This window comes from Coregonus lavaretus (assembly GCF_964263955.1).
Source record: "Coregonus lavaretus genome assembly, chromosome: 1".
NCBI lineage: Eukaryota > Metazoa > Chordata > Actinopteri > Salmoniformes > Salmonidae > Coregonus > Coregonus lavaretus.
In genome coordinates this window covers 65,682,525-65,705,886 of record NC_139988.1, presented here as the reverse complement: position 1 = coordinate 65,705,886, position 23,362 = coordinate 65,682,525, and the positions used below count along the sequence as shown (strand labels likewise).

The 23,362-nt window shown below is 43.8% G+C and overlaps 1 protein-coding gene across 1 annotated transcript in view; it reads right to left on the bottom strand.

The window, feature by feature from the left end:
- The window catches only part of ift140 (intraflagellar transport 140 homolog (Chlamydomonas)), a 43,583-nt gene extending 20,800 nt beyond the window's left edge, over positions 1-22,783 (bottom strand). Inside the window, exons 1-18 of the mRNA XM_084153399.1 lie at positions 22,734-22,783; positions 22,023-22,188; positions 21,401-21,622; positions 16,420-16,541; positions 15,039-15,181; positions 14,605-14,780; positions 14,438-14,529; positions 13,980-14,086; positions 13,523-13,662; positions 13,027-13,230; positions 12,049-12,121; positions 11,802-11,893; positions 11,178-11,305; positions 10,791-10,908; positions 10,492-10,613; positions 10,276-10,405; positions 9,176-9,307; positions 7,398-7,648 (exon numbers count right to left, since the gene is read on the bottom strand). Of these exons, the coding sequence (XP_084009525.1) occupies positions 7,398-7,648; positions 9,176-9,307; positions 10,276-10,405; positions 10,492-10,613; positions 10,791-10,908; positions 11,178-11,305; positions 11,802-11,893; positions 12,049-12,121; positions 13,027-13,230; positions 13,523-13,662; positions 13,980-14,086; positions 14,438-14,529; positions 14,605-14,780; positions 15,039-15,181; positions 16,420-16,541; positions 21,401-21,622; positions 22,023-22,169 (2,399 nt within the window). The 5' untranslated portion in view covers positions 22,170-22,188; positions 22,734-22,783. The remainder of the gene's footprint in view (positions 1-7,397; positions 7,649-9,175; positions 9,308-10,275; positions 10,406-10,491; positions 10,614-10,790; positions 10,909-11,177; positions 11,306-11,801; positions 11,894-12,048; positions 12,122-13,026; positions 13,231-13,522; positions 13,663-13,979; positions 14,087-14,437; positions 14,530-14,604; positions 14,781-15,038; positions 15,182-16,419; positions 16,542-21,400; positions 21,623-22,022; positions 22,189-22,733) is intronic.
- Positions 22,784-23,362: the final 579 nt, after the last annotated feature.

Below are 23,362 nucleotides of genomic sequence, written 5' to 3'. Positions count from 1 at the left end.
ACCAGAGAGCTGTGTAAGGACATCAGGGATACAATTGTAGACCTGCACAAGGCTGGGATGGGCTACAGGACAATAGGCAAGCAGCTTGGTGAGAAGGCAACAACTGGTGGCGCAATTATTAGAAAATGGAAGTTCAAGATGACGGTCAATCACCCTCGGTCTGGGGCTCCATGCAAGATCTCACCTCGTGGGGCATCAATGATCATGAGGAAGGTGAGGGATCAGCCCAGAACTACATGGCAGGACCTGGTCAATGACCTGAAGAGAGCTGGGACCACAGTCTCAAAGAAAACCATTAGTAACACACTACGCCGTCATGGATTAAAATCCTGCAGCGCACGCAAGGTCCCCCTGCTCATGCCAGCGCATGTCCAGGCCCGTCTGAAGTTTGCCAATGACCATCTGGATGATCCAGAGGAGGAATGGGAGAAGGTCATGTGGTCTGATGAGACAAAAATAGAGCTTTTTGGTCTAAACTCCACTCACCGTGTTTGGAAGAAGAAAAAGGATGAGTACAACCCCAAGAACACCATCCCAACCGTGAAGCATGGAGGTGGAAACATCATTCTTTGGGGATGCTTTTCTGCAAAGGGGACAGGACGACTGCACCGTATTGAGGGGAGGATGGATGGGGCCATGTATCGCGAGATCTTGGCCAACAACCTCCTACCCTCAGTAAGAGCATTGAAGATGGGTCGTGGCTGGGTCTTCCAGCATGACAACGACCCGAAACGCACAGCCAGGGCAACTAAGGAGTGGCTCCGTAAGAAGCATCTCAAGGTCCTGGAGTTGCCTAGCCAGTCTCCAGACCTGAACCCAATAGAACATCTTTGGAGGGAGCTGAAAGTCTGTATTGCCCAGCGACAGCCCCGAAACCTGAAGGATCTGGAGAAGGTCTGTATGGAGGAGTGGGCCAAAATCCCTGCTGCAGTGTGTGCAAACCTGATCAAGACCTACAGGAAACATATGATCTCTGTAATTGCAAACAAAGGTTTCTGTACCAAATATTAAGTTCTGCTTTTCTGATGTATCAAATACTTATGTCATGCAATAAAATTGCAAATTAATTACTTAAAAATCATAGAATGTGATTTTCTGGATTTTTGTTTTAGATTCCGTCTCTCACAGTTGAAGTGTACCTATGATAAAAATTACAGACCTCTACATGCTTTGTAAGTAGGAAAACATGCAAAATCGGCAGTGTATCAAATACTTGTTCTCCCCACTGTATATATATTCATTTGTGGCAACACAATATTTTACACAAGTGAAAAACCCATGCAAACCCCACAAACCATAATTTAGAGTTTAATTGAAGTTGGTGTTAGATATGACAGCAGGGAGATTAGATTTTTCAATGTAAGTCATCAGCAGACCCCAACTTAAGTCTGCTTTTTATCTTAAATTCTATGTTGCCTAGCATTGCCAACTATCCATGACGACAGATAATTTTGGTCAAAGAATGACATTTTGTTTTGTTTTGGTTCGATTGGTTTGTTTTGGTTCAACCTATGACGTCAACCACTCAGCTGTCAAAGCAAAAGCTGTCAGTGAAAACGTGTAAAATGACTGCTGCCCCTGCCACACCTTGCCGCCCACCCCCTGGCTTCACTGCCCTGGCTGTGGCCACCCCTGCCATGGTCATACCCTGCATGACTCGCAGAAGACCACCAGCCATTGCTGCCCCAGAGGCTGCTTCTACAGCTGGCCCTGGAATGGACGACACCTTTGTCATGATTCTGTACAACATGTACCTGAGGATCTGCGCCCAGGTAAGAACACATGATACTTGTTGGATATGACTGAAGTGTGATTCTGATGCATCTTCTTAATTTATAAATATAGTTACTGCAATACGTCTCCCACATCTCTAAATGGATTATCCGTCTCATTATATTGCTCTGTTTTCCTGTTCTCTCAGGAGAAGGAGAATGCCGAGCTGAAGATGAAGTGCTACCAGCTCCACACTGAGGTGCTGAGGGAGGAGAGGGCTGTTCAGAGGGCAGAGGAGTGGGTCCGCGAGAACCAAGACAGCCTGCCCAAGCTGGAGAACATTCTCCTGGCTAAGGAGGAGAGGCTGAACCAATGCACTGGCTCACTGACGAAAATCATTGATAAGACAGAGGAGCTTCGGCCCAAGGGGGATGAGGTGTTTGACCAAGCCCAGAGGCTGCAAGCCACCCTGGAGAGTCTTCGCTGGAAGGTGGAGCACCCAGAGGAGGTGGAGGAGGAAGAGGCACAGTGGCTTATCCAGGGATACCAGGAGCACTATGCCAGCCTGGAGCATGAGAAGGTGCAGGTGGTCCTGGAGGAGAAGACCAAGGAGGAGAAGGAGGTGATCTTGGAGGAGGAGACCAAGGAGGAGGTGCAGGTGGTCTTGAAGGGGGACACTAAAAAGGAGAAGGAGGTGGTCTTGGAGGAGGTGACCAAAGAGAAGAAGACCGAGAAGAAATCCAGCTGCTTCAGGGGATGTTCTTGCTCAGAAGATTCAAGAGAAGAGCAGAGACGAGAATTGACGATAAGAGAAGTGAAGTGATGAAAAGAGGAAGTGCCAGATTATTCCTTTGCCGTCGATTGTTTGCAAATAAATACATATTTTGTTTTAACTAAAAGTATACAAGCTGCCTGTACCTGTTTGTGGTGGTTCTTGCATAATTTTTTCAAACATATACTTTGATTAAATTCTATGAGGGAGGATAATGGTTAGAAAATACTTTAAGTTACTGGGTTATATAAAACAACTGACAAATACATCAAGGCTTACTGATGAACAATGAACATAACACATTGTAAAAGCAAAATAATGAGCATATGTTATGCAGTGTTCCTCCTGATCTATAACAAAGTGTTTGCTATAATCTAGTGACATTTCTACATATTGAGACAGTTGCCCCTAAATTAAGCTTATATGGAAGGGTAAAATGATTTGGAGGTGTCACTAAGAAATAGCCTATAAATTTAGATAGCACTGATAAGCATTGTCAAAATACTAAGACATATTGTATGTCCTATTAAATACTGTTAGACTACTGTACTTTTCTCTCACAGATACAGTACAAAACTCGCCAGAAGTGACTTCACTACAATAATCGCTGTACTGTTGACCATTGCCATAATACATCAGTCTAGCTGTACTTCTGGAGACTTCCTTAAGTGTTTTGTCTGACTTGGAAATTGATGAAGATTAAGCATTACCCCTGTATATAAATGGCCGATGGTAAAGGACATTTTGTTAAGTGAAGGCTTGTATTCACATGGAGCGATAGCCCTGTAGCGTGTCACCTGGAGTCAAGGACAACATGAATGACAGGAAATATCACTGGGGGTCTGGACTGAGCAGAGACATTCCACACTGTATCTGACATACTGTTTCCGACATACTGCTTCAGTATGTCTCCTTCAGTATGTCTCAAAGAGAGCGGCAGCATGTTAAGAGATATTCGTTTTGTTTTAGACTATAAATATTAGGTTGTGGTTGAGTCTTATCAACTTTAAATTTGCATTGGAGCAAGACTTATACAACAGATCTCATTAGCTATAAGAGCTTCATGAGCTGTAGGGCTCACTTTGCATTTGGACTAAGATTACAGTTGGTAGTATCAAACCATATACAGTGGGGGAAAAAAGTATTTAGTCAGCCACCAATTGTGCAAGTTCTCCCACTTAAAAAGATGAGAGAGGCCTGTAATTTTCATCATAGGTACACGTCAACTATGACAGACAAAATGAGGAAAATTTTTCCAGAAAATCACATTGTAGGATTTTTAATGAATTTATTTGCAAATTATGGTGGAAAATAAGTATTTGGTCAATAACAAAAGTTTCACAATACTTTGTTATATACCCTTTGTTGGCAATGACACAGGTCAAATGTTTTCTGTAAGTCTTCACAAGGTTTTCAAACACTGTTGCTGGTATTTTGGCCCATTCCTCCATGCATATCTCCTCTAGAGCAGTGATGTTTTGGGGCTGACGCTGGGCAACACAGACTTTCAACTCCCTCCAAAGATTTTCTATGGGGTTGAGATCTGGAGACTGGCTAGGCCACTCCATGACCTTGAAATGCTTCTTACAAAGCCACTCCTTCGTTGCCCGGGCGGTGTGTTTGGGATCATAGTCATGCTGAAAGACCCAGCCACGTTTCATCTTCCATGCCCTTGCTGATGGAAGGAGGTTTTCACTCAAAATCTCACGATACATGGCCCCATTCATTCTTTCCTTTACACGGATCAGTCATCCTGGTCCCTTTGCAGAAAAACAGCCCTAAAGCATGATGTTTCCACCCCCATGCTTCACAGTAGGTATGGTGTTCTTTGGATGCAACTCAGCATTCTTTGTCCTCCAAACACGACGAGTTGAGTTGAGTTCTATTTTGGTTTCATCTGACCATATGACATTCTCCCAATCCTCTTCTGGATCATCCAAATGCACTCTAGAAAACTTCAGACGAGCCTGGACATGTACTGGCTTAAGCAGGGGGACATGTCTGGCACTGCAGGATTTGAGTCCCTGGCGGCGTAGTGTGTTACTGATGGTAGGCTTTGTTACTTTGGTCCCAGCTCTCTGCAGGTCATTCACTAGGTCCCCCTGTGTGGTTCTGGGGTTTTTGCTCACCGTTCTTGTGATCATTTTGACCCCACGGGGTGAGATCTTGCGTGGAGCCCCAGATCGAGGGAGATTATCAGTGGTCTTGTATGTCTTCCATTTCCTAATAATTGCTCCCACAGTTGATTTCTTCAAACCAAGCTGCTTACCTATTGCAGATTCAGTCTTCCCAGCCTGGTGCAGGTCTACAATTTTGTTTCTGGTGTCCTTTGACAGCTCTTTGGTCTTGGCCATAGTGGAGTTTGGAGTGTGACTGTTTGAGGTTGTGGACAGGTGTCTTTTATACTGATAACAAGTTCAAACAGGTGCCATTAATACAGGTAACGAGTGGAGGACAGAGGAGCCTCTTAAAGAAGAAGTTACAGGTCTGTGAGAGCCAGAAATCTTGCTTGTTTGTAGGTGACCAAATACCTATTTTCCACCATAATTTGCAAATAAATTCATTAAAAATCCTACAATGTGATTTTCTGGATATGTTTTTCTCAATTTGTCTGTCATAGTTGACGTGTACCTATGATGAAAATTACAGGCCTCTCTCATCTTTTTAAGTGGGAGAACTTGCACAATTGGTGGCTGACTAAATACTTTTTTCCCCCACTGTACATCTATATTTAGAGATAGGCCTATCAGTAAAGTGCTGCTGGGAGTTCACATGCACAGTATGCGGGTCCCTCCGTATAATAATGTTTTGGCAGTTCAAAGGACGTTTCCATGGCAACAAGCCCCAGCAGATAGACAGAAGAGATGTAAATGTTATTGGTCACACATAGAACAAGAAGCGCATCATCCTGTTGGTGGGGATAAGCGGAAATCGAAAACACTGACTAAAATGACTGCTTTGAAAAAGGAATTGGCAGTAAAAAATAACTGTCACTGTGGAACTTACTAAAGCTGTCATCAACCTATTAAACATAGTGTGATATCCGGCTAGCTAGGATAGGCTATTTTCCCCTTTTGTTTGTATTTTCAGACATATTTGCGTATGTTTGTACGTGCTCAAAGCATTACTTCTGGGGAATTTAGGATTGGAGTGTCCAGTCACGTATTCGTCTATACATGACATCCAGGCTACTTTGAGGTGACACCCTTTGTCACACACACTCACATCCCCTCTCTGACCTATTTCTCTGGTTGGCTGAATGACTGGAAAGGGCACTCTTAGATCCAAACAAGGGATTTGTGTGACACAGTGTGTTTAGAGAAGCACATCCCCTCACCATAACGTACAGTACACACACACACACACACACACACACACACACACCAAACATCCTAAATCATGTCCTGTGATTAAAAATCCCCTTCATACTACGCTACCATAAGCAGAAAACGGTTTGTTCCTTGAAATCAGATCATATCACAGCATCCTTGTTTTAAAACACACTCCTGTCTCCGTCAAACCCCCCTGCTTAGGCTACACGTACACTAGCCATCTCTCATTTCCAATGGATTTTCTCTGCTGATTATATCAAAGCAATAATTGTGTCTGTTTTTCCACTCAAACAGCAAAGAGCATTACTCAAGAATCTTTCCTTTACAGCAGGGTTTCTTAAACTGGGCCCTGGGCATGTGAGAGGTGGGTCAGACAATTTGTGTCACGGGAGGATGGTCCATTTTTCATTTGGCTCTCGAGCTGAAAAAGTTTAAGAACTCCTGCTTTACAGATAAGGCCATTGCTCTAAAATTGTGATATAGTTCTACAACCAGCCCACATAAAACATCTTAACCCTGAGGTCAGGGAGCGATCATTTCCATCCATGTTTAACCACTACAGTTGAAAGGGTTATGTAAGGGGTGATCAAAAGAAAATGGCAACAATGCTAATTCTCTGCGTTCGTCTAAAGAACCTGTCACAATGAAGTCTCCCATTGCAAACCCTCAGAAAGAGGGCCTGAGAGGAATCAAGGCCACACTAACAATACCATCCCAATAGCCTTTCCTGAAGCCTTTGAACTGGGATGTGCTTAGCAATTACTGGCTGTTAATGGGGCCCTGGAGTGGGCAGGAACCATGAAATGATGATAGGAAGTGGTGGCAAATGGATGGTGCACGGCTGCAGGCATGCCATTCTGCACGTCTACCCCACTGCCCACTGATTGTGCGAAGCAAAGGCGTTGGGCGTTAGCTAAGGCGTACACACACACACACATATGTGCAGACACACTCTGATACAATCACATAGACGTCACACATACTGCACTACTGGACTCCGTGTGATGCATATGATTGAAGAAAGCTGTCAGCTGTTAAATACTGTATTCTCCGCACAGACAGCGCACAGTAAACATATCTTACTTTTAAATTATACTTTTTTTTGTTACCTTGTACCCCTTTTCTCCCCAATTTCGTGATATCCAATTGGTACAGACTCGGAAGAGGCGAAGGTCGAGAGCCATGCATCCTCCGAAACACGACCCTGCCAAGCCGCACTGCTTCTTAACACATTGCTCGCTTAACCCGGAAGCAAGCCGCACCAATGTGTCGGAGGAAACACTGTACAACTGGCGACTGAAGTCAGCGTGCATGTGCCCGGCCCGCCACAAGGCATCACTAGAGTGCGATGGGACAAGGACATCCCGGCCAGCCAAACCCTCCCCTCACCCGGGCGACGCTGGGCCAATTGTGCGCCGCCTCATGGGTCTCCCGGTCGCGGCCGGCTGCGACACAGCCCGGGATCGAACCCGGGTCTGTAGTGCCTTAGACCGCTGCGCCACTCGGGAGGTTTGCTTTTAACTTATTGATGAGTTATCAGTCGGCGAGTGTTAAAACTAGGCCTATCCAAGTTCTCTTACCTCTTGATGAGCTTGATGGACTTGAAGGCCTCGTCCATGTTACCGATGGTCAGGTAGAAGCTGAAGTTGAGCATGGCATCGCGGGTGGCCTTTTCACAGTTCTCCAGGCCCTGAAAGTCCCGGAGGGCTCGTCTGGACACCATGTGGGGGGACTGGGCAGCCGGGGCCGGGGCTGAGGCCTGGGCCAGGGATGGAGATTGGGTGGGGTCTGGAGCTGGGGCCTCCTCCGCCTCTGGATCCCTCTCACCAGGCTGGGTGTTGATGAGATTAGTATTAGCTATTTCAATACAATGTGACTTCAGAAATGTTGTGTTATGCTTCCATGGGCTCTAGTTCTCTAATGCATTGATTTGTCCAATCTCATCTCTGTTTCAAACACTTCACACCTGAATATGAAAATTCCCCACACAAACAATACTAATGTATAACTACACCATGTGTCATTGTCGAAATTCAACATAATTGTTGGAGTGGGGTAAGATATTCTTTCGGGAAACACTTTATTTTCTCCAGAGATAGAATCTGTCTCTTGAAGCATTTTTCTATTATAGCGTGATAACGTTCAATACTGGCAGCCGACTCGATTATACATAGGCTGCTTGATTAGGAAGGGAAAATGACACGCGCACACACACACACACACACACACACTATTGTAGCGGCACTCAGTCCTTTATCATAGAAAGATTAGGCTCAATGAAAGGAAACGTCCTCGGATATGAGACCTAAGGCTAGTAGGGAGACACAGACAAGACAGGCAACAAAAGCAGTGGAAATAGACATCTAAGAAGACATTGACCCTATCCAACCAGTGGAGTAGGGTATATAAGCAACAGATATCCTATTAAATTCTATATGTCATTCTATGGTACAAGCTACAAAACATGGACCCTACACATCTAACTTATGCATCTGAATACTGTGGTGCATTCTTCCTATGTAAAAACATATTTAACTTTGAACGGTCTAGATTACATTGTTCTGTTAATCATTATAACCCAATGGAGGTTTTACAATGCCACTAGCCTAGGAAAAGAGGACAGGACTATGGAAAAGCCGAGGAGATTTGAAGCACTGACTAACTGAAGAAGCAGTAGATACTTACTTCTGGTAAAGAGATACCACCCCTCCGAAACAACAGCTGGTGTGAATGGAAGCCAAGCACAAACACAGACAGACATGCACATGAAATATGACAAATTCACATACACTCAAGAAAGAGAGGGAGGAAGAGATCAAGCAAAGATTAGGTAAAATGAAGAGAAAGACCAACAGAGTTTTGTGAAAATAACCTCTGAGGGACAGGATGTGGAAGAGAAGCAAGAGAGCAACCCTACCTTACAAGTAATTTACAGATGTAGGATCTTAATTTTATCACTCTTTTGTTGATGAGAATTTGCCTGCACAGCAGGTTTAAAAAGGCTTCTAAAGTTTGCAATTTCCATTTAGAATTTCAGACTTGATTTGCCGTAAAGTAAAATGTATCAACCCCTACAAAAAATGTCCATGAATTCTAATCCACATAATAATTCACATTTCCTGTTGCTGCAGGATTTATTTCCTGCTGTAGCAAACTGGCTCAAATTAAGATCCTACATCTGTAGTCCTACTGAAAATCATGATGACATAATGAATCATTTGAACAGTACATCCCTTGTAAATTAGAAAATGAGTACACAAAAGAGTAGACATACAGTAACGAATGGCCTCACCTTAAGTAAAGGGATACCATTCACTACCCTGCAGGTAATGTCCTGTACATTGGTCATGGTCCCTACCTTACAGGTGAAGTAGTAGTAGGGAACGTCCAGGGCCAGTAGCGCCTGCAGGCCGGCTGGTTTGGGGTAAGAGTCCTGCAGGAGGAGCCCATGTTCCTGAGTGCAGAAAAACGTCACCACGAGCACATCCACCTGCAGGAGACAGCAAATACATGCTATAGGTTACATAGGTCATAGCACAGCGGACTCAGAACACATCCACACTTAATATGTATTCAGTGTTTCCCCTAGGATTATTTTCTGCAGCAGTGGGAAAGGGAGGGGGTGGGGGTCTCAGGGGGTTTTGTAGAATGATTGTGAGAAGGTCACTCCTGGTGACTTTTTAAAAGGACATTCTATTCTAAAATGCATGAATATGTAATTATGTTGACACCATGTTAAATTTAACTGATGCGCGCCACTGCACTGTAGGGAGATGATGAGGAGCAAGCGGTGGCTGAGAGCTCGTGGCTCTCATTCGCGCCACTGCTCGCTCTGTTTGCTAGAATATACGCTGTAACTTGTCACTCTGATCTTAAAGGGATGGTGCGACGAGATTTTGGCAATTAAGTTCTTTTTCTACCCAGAGTCAGATTAACTCATGAATACCATGTTTATGTCTCTGTGTGCAGTTTAAAGGAAGTTGAAGGTAGTTTTGCGAGCCCTTGCTAACTAATGCTAGTTAGCAATTGAGCTAACTCTAGTTAGCAACTTTCTTCAAACTGCACGCAGACACATAAAAATGGTATCCATGGGTTCATCTGACTGGGTAAGTACAAAAAGGTCTTAATTGCCAAAATCTCGCACTATCCCTTTAAAAGTTGGTCTCCGCAGAAAAATATATAAAAATAAAAAACATTGAGAAGAAAAATGACAAAGGAAAAATAATGAATATAGGGGAAACACTGGTATTGTATACATGTGACATGTATGATATTACCGATAAACAAAATAGTTATTGAAATTGATATTAACAAAATAGAGCACTATCTTTATCGCAATACATTCTGAAAACAGGCCTATAATAAATGATTTGTTGTCAAATCTTGTCAATGTGATTGTACATTACAGTACGTAACATTTTTGTTTGGTGAGAAGTAGCACAATGACGCAACCCCTACCCTGTCCAGATGGTCCATTTGGGGAGAGTCAGAGTTGACCAGTACCGTCTCACACACAAACAGACGAGGCTCGTTCTCGTCCCAGAAATGAGACACAGGACATCTCTCGCTCAGCTCTGTCATTGGCCGTCTGGAACACACACCCACACACAGTCAGAAAACACAAACACAGTCAAAGGAACACACACAGTCAAAAGAATGCACACACACACACACCTTTCTGTGTCGTCGGCCTGTGAGATGCCACTAGGCGGTCTGCCAGTGAAGAAGTCAAAGTGAGAGAGTGTGTCCATCTCTACGTCATAGAAGTACATTCTGTGGTCAGGTCTCCCATTCACCTTAGAGAGATAAATAAAATCAGCAACAAGACAATGAACAACTTGGTAGAAATATAATTTAACAGAGTTGGAAGTGTAGTAATTAAAATAACTTCATTGCAAATAACAAGAGCAAAGTTTATCTATGAGATCCTTCCGAATAAAGTCAAGGTTCTGTGTCTCTCAGTGTCCACTCACCAGAGTGACCAGGATGCTGACTTGGTTGCCGTTGGCGTTACACTTGACCGATCTCAGGGCTCCCAGATTTGGGGTCAGGTCCACTAGGTTCTTAGCACTGCAGTGGGCCTTGGCTTCTCTATACACACATACAGTAACAGACGTATATACAGTCTATACAATGACGTACACAATGACCCCTGAAAATTGTGCTGCAATATGCAATGAAAGGGGTTAGTCTTTTGCTAGCTATGTAAAGCAACACAACACAATTGAGACCTGCAAAACCAAACAAAATTGGCCTCGCTCATTCATTTACTGGCTAACGATACTGATTTGAAAAAGTGGCATTACAAGTCATGTAAATTGAGCGGAAGTATCAGGGTTTTTATATGTTTTTGTGTATACCTGCGGGTGAGGTCAAAGACCTTGATGTGAGCTGTGTCTGTTCCCACCACCAGATAGCCCTGACACACACTGAGCAGCACAGGGTTGCCCTCCGCCTCAGAGAAGGCTAGTAGCTGCTTCACTGTGCCCTGGGAGACAGAGTCAGAGAGATACACACTGCTTATTTACAATAGACACACAATGCTTATCTATAATATACAGAGTAGGATCTTCATTTGATCACCCTTTTGTCGCTGAGAATTTTCCTGCACAACAGGAAATGCAAACTTGTAGTGTATTTGAGGTTTAAAAAGTCTTCTAAAGTAGTAATTTTCACCAATTTGTCCTAACGAAAAATGTATCAACCCCTACAAAAATGTCCAGTAATTATAATCCACATAATAATTTACATTTCCTGTTGCTGCAGGATTATTTGCCTGCTGTAGCAAACTACCAAAAAATTAAGATCCTACATCTGTAGGATACAGACAAAAAAAGAACACTGAAATAGATTTCACAGGAGCCTTGAAGCCGTATGAGGCGGTATGCATACTGATTGTGTGTCCGCGCGTGCATGCGTCTGTATGTATCTGCGCGTGCGTGAGTGAGTGTGGATAGGCAGAGGGTTCCAGGTAGGGGACTGACCTGTGGTGTGCGGACCTGGACCCTATTGGGCTCCACAGTGTAGATATTCTCATCATGCACAGCTAAGACCTGGGACTCACACTGGAAAGAGCCTGGGGACGAGCAGGAGAGGAGGGGAAGGGACAGGAGGATTCACACAGGGCTTAATAACACTAAGCATCGGTCTTAACGCAATGCTTATGACAGTGTTATGCAGTGCCATGCTGGTGTGTACTGTTGTCACTGTTTAGCTGTGTAGCCACTTTACCTGTGTTGCGTAGAGTTGTCCCTGAGGTTTCGTACACAGTGACCTGCTTCCCGTTCCACACTGTGACTGTGTCCTGAACACACATCAGATGCCTAATATTTCAGTCATGGTAAGAGACCACTCAACACACCTCAAATACTCCTTAGATAACACACCTGCTTGTGTGAGACGGACACAGTAAAACTGTCACATTGAGCAGAAAACTAATTATTTGATAGCCTCCTAAGTCAAGCTAAACCAGGGGTTCCCAAACTTTTTTGGCCCGTGACCCCATTTTTCGTGACCCCACCATGTAAAAAAAAAGGTGATGTAATCAACGGCCAATGTTCACTTCTTTAATTGGGGCTATGACAGTCTATAACAAATCAGTCTGACAGTACTTTTGACATTACTTCAATCTGAAGGAAGTATGGTTTGAAGTGACTGAAATGCATCAGAAAGGTATTTGGAAGTTCAGAAGATCATCAGGCAATAATTTTGTATGCTCTTCTGTGTAGAAAATAACATCTTCATTGAGGTTCTTTCCCTCCCCGACTGATTTAGTGCCTGGTCTTGAACACTCTGTTCTAATAAGTCCCGCGCAGCTTGTGGGCGTTGTAGAGGGAAACAGAAGACGCATACGTATTCCTGAGAGTCTTTTTCTTCAGTGATGGGGGTCATAAAAGATAGTCACATTTGTAGAAAGAAAACAGAAACGGCTGTTTATTACAACCGCATCTAGCGGCTACCGGAGGTTACTGACGTAACCCCGGTTCTATGAACTAAGCTCTATATAATATTTTTTTGTTTCTCTCGCGACCCCATTTTCAAATCAGGCGAGCCCACATGGGGTCGCGACCCCTAGTTTGGGAAACGCTGAGCTAGACATACACAGTTGGTGAGCAGGGCACATTTTTGGCTCGTTACCTCAGTGACGGCTCACGGGACACATTTTTGGGCTGGTCAACTTGGTAACGGGCACATTTTTGGGCTGGTTACCTTGGTGACGCAGACGCCCTTGATGTGCATGTCGGAGCGCAGGGTGAGGTGGGAGTTGGTGTTGAACATTGTAAGGCTGAGCTGAGAGGGGGTCAGCTGCACCGCTGCCACCTGCTGGCCGAAGTGGGCAGACATGACGTGCTCACAGAGGATCAGCACTGTGGTCACACTGTTGGCCGCCAGCAGGTTCAGGTTGGAGCCCCACTGGAAACACACAAGACAATTGCATTCAGACAACACATTATTGTAAAACTGTAATAACATAGTCACTGACTAATATAACTGCACTCTGTCTATGAGTCCGGTGATCGTATTGTAGCCACAATCAGTGAAATCCAATGGTTTAGGTGTCGACAAACAAAAAAGCGCATTGTAAACTAATCTTGATCGGATCTGTCAAAACAAGGTGATGGAGAGGTGATGGAAGAGGATATAATACTCTGTGTCTGTGTCGTCGCCAAGTGTCAATACAGTATAATGTAGTACTGTAGTGTACCTGGAGCTGGGTGACATTGCCCTCGATCTCCGTGGGTGTCTGTAGTTTCCACTGGGCTTTGGTGTCTGTCCTGGTGTTGGGCTGGCTCACCATCCTCCACAGAGCTATACGTCCCCTGTTGGTGCCTGCAGCTAGGATCTCTGGGAAGACGCAGGGGAGTGAGGGCAACATCTTGAAACAATACAAATACGACCAATTCTATGCCTAAATATAATTTTTTTAAAATAATTGCCTATTAGAGCGGTGAATGCATAGCCTGGTCCCAGATCAATTTTGTTCCATCTTGCCGATTCCTATGGTGGTCATTGTCATAAACAGTGTGCAGTGGAGACAATGACTATAGGAGTTGCTGGCAAGCTAACACAAACAGATCTGGGACTAGGTTAGTGGATGTATACTGTGTAATAGTAATCCATTTAACATAAGTCTACCATAGCACACCATTGTTCATTCCTACCTTTGGCTGTGCAGTAGGAGACACAGTTCAACACCTCTCCTTTCTCAAAGCCCCGGCTCTCATCCAGAGAAAGCACATAGTTGTCATCCCTCTCCAAGTCCCAGAGCCTACAACACAATGTATGTCAGCTCCACAGTCAGTGTGTGTGTGTGTGTGTGTTTGGTTTTACTGTCCTTGTGGGGACCAGAAGTGGGGACATTTCACTGGTACCTACAAGGAAAATTGCTATTTTAGGCTTAGGGGTTAGGGTTAGAATTCAGGTTAGGGGTTAGGTTTAGGAGTTAAAGTAACGGTTAAGGAAAATAGGATTTTTAATGGGAATCAATTGTTTGGTCCCCACAAGGATAGTCAAATCTAATCAAATTGTATTTGTCATATGTGCCGAATACGACATGTGTAGACCTTACCATGAAATGCTTACTTGTGTGTGTTGGTTTGTGTTTGTGTGTGTGTCTGACCTGATGACCGGTTCCCCTGTAGCTGTGATGAGGAGGCCTGTCTCTGTTGAAACGATATCTGCGCTTTGGCCACTTTTTCCACTCAGCTTCACCTGTGACAACAGAACATATAAACACAGAGTCACACACGTACACAAACTTGAATTCAACTGACAGTGACACTGTACCTTCATGAGCTCATGGGCTCCCCCCTCAGGTCCCAGAGTGTACTGCGACAGCATAAGGGTTTCCGTGACAACGGCCAGGACTTCTCTCCTCTTCAGATAGAAGAGTTTCTGGATGGAGCCGTCCACACTGAGCACTGGGCTACTCCTGCCATGCTCATCCACACAGTGCACCTTGCCTGGACACAGAGTCAATACACACACTCAAACACACACACCTATGCTCGCACAGTGACAGTACTGCTTCAGATTTCACTTAATTACACCGGGCAGCACACCAAAGCTAAACACACTCTAACCGTTGAGGGCCTGGTTTGGAGGAATTTCTCTACAGGCCCAGAGGCGAGAGGTCTCACACACACACACATTCAAACACACACACACACACACGTAGGGGAACAACGCAGGTAAAAACACAGAGTTTGAGAGCGTCTAACCGTCTGCCGTGCTGACGTAGAACACCAGTCCCTCCTGAGGGCCCATCTTGAGCGGCGCTCCATTCCCAGCCTTCCTCCAGTTGAACATGTCCAGGGCACTCTCGTCCCCGCCCACTGCCGCCCGCGCCAGCATCGCCACATCCCTTGGAACCAACCACAGTTAGCATTATACACTGGGACAGGAGCTTAGTAGAATGGTTTCCAAACTATGCATTGTGACACTGACCCTAGCCTGAATCCCAGATCTGTTTGTGCGGTCTTGCCAACTCCTATGGTCATTGTTACGCCAAACAATGACTAACCGGTGCCCCCGCACATTGACTCTGTATCGGTACCCCCTCTATATAGCCTCCCTACTGTTATTTTATTTTACTGCTGCTCTTTAATTATTTTTTACTTATCTATTTTTTTACTTAACAATTTTTTTCTTAAAACTGCATTGTTGGTTAAGGGCTTGTAAGTATGCATTTCACTGTAAGGTCTACACCTGTTGTATTCGGCGCATGTGGCAAATAAAATTTGATGCGATTTGACAATGGCCATAGGAGTTGGCAAAATAGCACAGCTAAGGTCTTTCAAATGTTACTCTTTCTGACCCAGTGAATGACCAAACCATTTTTCTAGCCAGGACCCAGTCTTGAGCAAGACCCAAGAGAAACAACTGCAACGCACCAATGGGTTTGGGTCCCGACCAACAATTTGGGAGACAGTGCCTGGCTTAACTTACACTTGGCATTTATATACTTAATAGCAGGGCGAGACAGTGTCAGTGCCATTGATTTACAACCAAAGATAACTTCACAACAGTGATAATATGGATACAATTTGTTGTCCTAGCTAAAAATAACATTGAATAGTTGCATAAAACCTGGACTCTAAAATATTTATCCACATACAGTATATCAGGGATCCCCAATAGGCGGCCAGCGGGCCAAATGCTGATTTTATTTGGCCATCCAAGTTTTCTGAGCAATAAAATAAAAACGTTATATATAATTTTCATTGTTGGACATAAAGGACTGTTAAATCACCAGGAACTAAGCTCAAAGTGATTTTCATTTAGGAAATCTATTCCCACGCATAAATATAGAGGCATATGTGATTGTATCCCAATGTAATCAAGGTTTGAAATGATTCTGTTTTTGTCACATACTATATCTGTTTGGGATTCTTGTTGTCAATTTGCAGTGTACAAATTATTTATAACTATGTTCCGGTCCCCCGTCCATCCACTCAAGAAAAAATCTGCCCGCAGGTTAATGTAATTGGGGACCCCTGCAGTATATCAATTGAGGCATCTCTTTGTCAAGAGCTTATGCAGAACAATAGCCTGCTCTGACTCAGAACCTTTTGGGGTACTTATAGGGTTCTAGTAACTCACTCTCCCGGGGGTGCTGGTCTGAAGATACAGTAGGTTAAGGGCTTGGTGTAGTCATGCTTCACTATGTGATTTCCCTGTAGTCTTCCTCGGGCGTCCACCTTCCATAACGCCAGAACTCCCATCTACACGGAGCAACGACAGTTCATTCACACACACACGCCCAATGGCCGATTCCAGCGTTATGGACATTACATTTGCAAGAAGAATCACAACTTTAAATGTCTCACAGAATGGACAAACAAAATGTAAATGAAACTTTTGATGTGTGTGTCTATAGTACCCCTTCGGGGGGGGTGGGGTTGTGTATACCCCCAAAAGCGGACTTGTAAATACTGACGTTGGAGAAATAAAAAAAATAAGAAGCGTTATGGATGTTACATGAAATAGACAAGCATAAGTCTTAAGTCAAAACATGGATTGCCATTTCGAAGGAAACACTTGGCTGAACACAAAAAACATAATTTTTAAAAGACTGTCATTTCCTATATTACTTTAGAGGAAAAACTACTTATGGATGTGATACCCTCCGTTATGGATTTAGTGTCTGAAATAGATGTTAAAATCTATCATAATACATTTGTTGTCATTTGGAAGGTTTTTAAAATGTCAGAAGAAGCCTTATGACTGCATAATTACAGGTAGCCTGAATAATATACAAGGGCAGGCACCACACCCTAATAAGTAATGTTTATATCTTTATATATCAAAATTAACCTGTGCCATTTGAATTTAGACACCGATTTTTCTGTATAAAATTGTTCCTGAAATATTGTAACTAAATATGCAAATGAGACAATATACATGTGCCTATAGTACCAATAGATGGGATTTCAATTGAAAAAGACACTCCAGGACTAAACTCTTCTCATCTTTCCATCTAAAAAACAGTACTACCATGTATGAGAAATGCATTTCAGCATATACAGTCGTGGTCAAAAGTTTTGAGAATGACAAGTATTGGTCTTCACAAAGTTTGCTGCTTCAGTGTTATGAGATACAGTGGGGAAAAAAAGTATTTAGTCAGCCACCAATTGTGCAAGTTCTCCCACTTAAAAAGATGAGAGAGGCCTGTAATTTTCATCATAGGTACACGTCAACTATGACAGACAAAATGAGGGGAAAAAATCCAGAAAATCACATTATGGTGGAAAATAAGTATTTGGTCAACTACAAACAAGCAAGATTTCTGGCTCTCACAGACCTGTAACTTCTTCTTTAAGAGGCTCCTCTGTCCTCCACTCGTTAGCTGTATTAATGGCACCTGTTTGAACTTGTTATCAGTATAAAAGACACCTGTCCACAACCTCAAACAGTCACACTCCAAACTCCACTATGGCCAAGACCAAAGAGCTGTCAAAGGACACCAGAAACAAAATTGTAGACCTGCACCAGGCTGGGAAGACTGAATCTGTAATAGGTAAGCAGCTTGGTTTGAAGAAATCAACTGTGGGAGCAATTATTAGGAAATGGAAGACATACAAGACCACTGATAATCTCCCTCGATCTGGGACTCCACGCAAGATCTCACCCCGTGGGGTCAAAATGATCACAAGAACGGTGAGCAAAAATCCCAGAACCACACGGGGACCTAGTGAATGACCTGCAGAGAGCTGGGACCAAAGTAACAAAGCCTACTATCAGTAACACACTACGCCGCCAGGGACTCAAATCCTGCAGTGCCAGACGTGTCCCCCTGCTTAAGCCAGTACATGTCCAGGCCCGTCTGAAGTTTGCTAGAGTGCATTTGGATGATCCAGAAGAGGATTGGGAGAATGTCATATGGTCAGATGAAAACAAAATATAACTTTTTGGTAAAAACTCAACTCGTCGTGTTTGGAGGACAAAGAATGCTGAGTTGCATCCAAAGAACACCATACCTACTGTGAAGCATGGGGGTGGAAACATCATGCTTTGGGGCTGTTTTTCTGCAAAGGGACCAGGACGACTGATCCGTGTAAAGGAAATAATGAATGGGGCCATGTATCGTGAGATTTTGAGTGAAAACCTCCTTCCATCAGCAAGGGCATTGAAGATGAAACGTGGCTGCGTCTTTCAGCATGACAATGATCCCAAACACACCGCCCGGGCAACGAAGGAGTGGCTTCGTAAGAAGCATTTCAAGGTCCTGGAGTGGCCTAGCCAGTCTCCAGATCTCAACCCCATAGAAAATCTTTGGAGGGAGTTGAAAGTCTGTGTTGCCCAGCGACAGCCCCAAAACATCACTGCTCTAGAGGAGATCTGCATGGAGGAATGGGCCAAAATACCAGCAACAGTGTGTGAAAACCTTGTGAAGACTTGTTATTGACCAAATACTTATTTTCCACCATAATTTGCTAATAAATTCATTAAAAATCCTACAATGTGATTTTCTGGATTTTTTTTCCTCATTTTGTCTGTCATAGTTGACGTGTACCTATGATGAAAATTACAGGCCTCTCTCATATTTTTAAGTGGGAGAACTTGCACAATTGGTGGCTGACTAAATACTTTTTTTCCCCACTGTATTTTTGTCAGATGTTACTATGGTATACTGAAGTATAATTACAAGCATTCCATAAGTGTCAAAGGCTTTTATTGACAATTACATTAAGTTTATGCAAAGAGTCAATTTTTGCAGTGTTGACCCTTCTTTTTCAAGACCTCTGCAATCTGCCCTGGCATGCTGTCAATTAACTTCTGGACCACATCCTGACTGATGGCAGCCCATTCTTGCATAATCAATGCTTGGAGTTTGTCAGAATTTGTGGGTTTTTGTTTGTCCACCCACCTCTTGCGGATCAACCACAAGTTCTCAATGGGATTAAGGTCTGGGGAGTTTCCTGGCCATGGACCCAAAATGTCGATGTTTTGTTCCCCGAGCCACTTAGTTATCACTTTTGCCTTATGGCAAGGCGCTCCATCATGCTGGAAAAGGCATTGGTCGTCACCAAACTGTTCTTGGATGGTTGGGAGAAGTTGCTCTCGGAGGATGTGTTGCTACCATTCTTTATTCATGGCTGTGTTCTTAGGCAAAATTGTGAGTGAGCCCACTCCCTTGGCTGAGAAGCAACCCCACACATGAATGGTCTCAGGATGCTTTACTGTTGGCATGACACAGGACTGATGGTAGCGCTCACCTTGTCTTCTCCGGACAAGGTGTTTTCCGGATGCCCCAAACAATCGGAAAGGGGATTCAGCAGAGAAAATGACTTTCCCCAGTCCTCAGCAGTCCATTTCTGTTGTATTTTTGACTTTGTTTTGTTTTACCCCATATGTAACTCTGTGTTGTTGTTTTTATCGCACTGCTTTGCTTTATCTTGGCCAGGTCGCAGTTGTAAATGAGAACTTGTTCTCAACTGGCTTACCTGGTTAAATAAAGGTGAAATAAAAAATAAATAAAAAAATCCCTGTACCTTTTTCAGAATATCAGTCTGTCCCTGATGTTTTTCCTGGAGAGAAGTGGCTTCTTTGCTGCCCTTCTTGACACCAGGCCATCCTCCAAAAGTATTCGCCTCACTGTGCGTGCAGATGCACTCACACCTGCCTGCTGCCATTCCTGAGCAAGCTCTGCACTGGTGGTGCCCCGATCCCGCAGCTGAATCAACTTTAGGAGACGGTCCTGGCGCTTGCTGAACTTTATTGGGCGCCCTGACGCCTTCTTCACAACAATTGAACCTCTCTCCTTGAAGTTCTTGATGATCCGATAAATGGTTGATTTAGGTGCAATCTTACTAGCAGCAATATCCTTGCCTGTGAAGCCCTTTTTGTGCAAAGCAATGATGAAGGCACGTGTTTCCTTGCAGGTAACCATGGTTAACAGAGGAAGAACAATGATTTCAAGCACCACCCTCCTTTTAAAGCTTCCAGTCTGTTATTCTAACTCAATCAGCATGACAGAGTGATCTCCAGCTTTGTCCTCGTCAACACTCTCACCTGTGTTAATGAGAGAATCACTGACATGATGGCAGCTGGTCTGTTTATGGCAGGGCTGAAATGCAGTGGAAATGTTTTTGGGGGATTACGTTTATTTTCATGGCAAAGAGGGACTTTGCAATTAATAGCAATTCATCTGATCACTCTTCATGACATTCTGGAGTATATGCAAATTGCCATCATCAAAACTGAGGCAGCAGACTTTGTGAAGATTAGTATTTGTGTCATTCTCAAAACTTTTGACCACGAATGTATTTTCCAAAAGAATCGTAGCTAGAACACATCATTCTCAAAAATGCAACAATTGCTTTAGGGAAAGTCTGAAGAATACATTCCAGAACAAGCACACAAATGTGGTGAATGCACAAGCTTCTAAAGCTTAAAAAAATACATCAATATCCATCACATCCACAACCGTTATGGATGTTACAGATATCATAATGCTGAAAAAGGATACTGACAATGAAAAGAGAGAAACCAATTATAGACCATATAAAACCTTGATGTAAGTTAGCATTACAGAGAAAGTTTTAAGATGATCCAAAGTAAGGTGCATGTTTTACAAACACTTTTCCTAAAAACATTATGGATGTTGCATTGCCTGTCTCAGTCACCCTCCAATCTTTACAAGACTATAGAACACGCAAACTAAACTCAAGACACTTAAATGTGGTCTGTATTGCTTCATTAACATCTAATCTGTGTAACTATAATAGCTGTTAGTGTAAAAACAAGCTCTGTGAGCTTTGTAAGAGCCATGAAATATGATTGACTGAAAAGTATCAAAATTCATGCAATTTCCTTAAACTTGTCAAATAAAGCCTGCACTTCAACATATAGACCTTAGGGATAATTATGAACGTGGTTTCTTTGGAAATGACTAACTATATTTGTGCATACTCAGGTTTACTTTTACACAGAATCACCCAAAGACTGAGGAGACTATGAAAATATCTCCACTACTTTGGATATTCTAGCGTGTGTATCAAATGCTTTAGTAGTCTGTGTGTGTGTGTGTGGTTTGTGTGTGTGTGTCTGTCTGCTTGTCTGTGTGTTCACACTCACTCACCTGATCCCCAGTGACCAGGCGGCTGCCGGAGCTGCTCCACTCCAGCAGGGTGATGCAGGCGGTGTGTGTGGCAGGCAGCGGCGTCTGCTCCCCAGAGGGGTGTGTGAGCAGCAGCACCTCGCCTGTCTCCCAGCCCAGAGCCAGCAGAGGTTTAGTGGGGTGCCAACGCAGCACCGTGGGCTGGAAGGGACGGTCCACGTGGCAGCTCCCTACGTGCTCCCCCTACATGATGACAGGAGAGCAGTTCAATCAATGTATTAGTAGCAGTTCCATACTTGTCTACATCAAAGCAGTGAAAAGGCCCATGACCCAACATCAACGGAGGACAAGGACCTTCCACTCTTCAAGTGTTTATTGGGGTTAAACAGTTTTCAAAAGGTAAAGTGCAGTGGGTTTATATTTCCCCTCTGCAATTGATGAACATGAAGCTATAGACTGATGTCTGTTGTGGCAATTCAGTCAGTCTACATTTTAGACATTTTAGTCATTTAGCAGACGCTCTTATCCAGAGCGACTTACAGTTAGTGAGTGTATACATTTTTCATACTACAGCGTAATTTGATCAATTGCAGATTGAGGACAGGATGGGTGCAACTCTGACTATCTGTAGTGCGGGGCTCACCTGTTGGAGGTAGAGGTCGATGTTGCCCCCGGTGGTGGGGCTGTTGGAGGCCACTGCTAGTACAGGCTGAGTGGGATGCCATGCCACCTGAGAGGGGGCCCCGCTAGATTCAGGGGCCTCGATATGGTGATCAAAGTACACCGCCATGTCCCTGGTGCCTCCTGATCTGTAGAGGAGGCAGAAGAAGAGGAGGAAGAGGTACATTAGGAGGAGGAATGGATGATGATGAGGAGAGGGGTCCCAAGAAACATTATATTTTACAGTGTAAGTTATGTGTTGCATCAAGTGACTTGATCAGATAAACAAGCAACAGATTAGCTACTGCTGCTGTCAAGCAAATTAGGTAGCTAACGTTCACTAGCTAGAAACTGCTGGAATGATCACCTTGACATTTGGGTAGCTAGCGTTAGCCAACTTAGCTAGTTGCTAATTCAACAACTGGGTCCCCTAGTTAATTGTGAATGTTACGTGGATATTTATTGGACAAAGCTTATAGCAAAAGACAAGCTAGCTAACTTGGTAACTTCGCCATGCTAACTCAACATTGGCTACCAGCTAGCTAGCATTAGCTAGTTACCGTAAAATAACGTTAATCCATTGGGGCCTGTTGCAAAAAATTACATGCCATGGTTAGCACCCGTTAGCATTAAAACGGTTTGCTACAATTTACGAGGGATTTATAGTTCCAAATGCTGAGAATGGAGAAGTTACCTGAAAAGCTTTCTTCTAGCTATGTGCAGTCAAAAAAAAAATGGTCGTAACAACATAAATGGCAAAAGTCCAGTTTTGTGGTTTTGCTCTGCTGCCGTGTGAAAAAGCGTCCCTTCTAGTTACCCCGACAACCTCAACGGAAAGGGTGGGCAAAGAAGAGTTCTTCTTCTTATTTGATATTGGGTTGGCAGATCGCATCCAAAGTTTAAGGCGCATACACCGCCACCTACTGTACTGGTATATGAGGCCAGTCACGGCCTACCTACATTCAATTATCTTCATTAGTCCTGTTCCTCTCAGAAAGTGAAATAGAGCCCTAGACACCACTTCCCTCCCGTTTCCCCCCCCCACTACACTACACCACCCAAACCCAAACCCCAACCCCGTCCAGCCTTTCTAACCCTTTCACAAAATCTCTCCCCATCTATGTCATACAGTTCAAGGAGGAGTTACGGAAATTACAGAGAGCAAATCTCAGTTATCAAATGTGTCTCACAACCTTTTTACAGGTTTGATTACAGCTCTGTGGAATAGGGTCCAACTGCCTACTGGACCCTATTCCACCTAAACTACTGAAAGAGCTACTTCCTGTGCTTGTTGCTCCTATGTTGAACACAGTGGCGATTTTA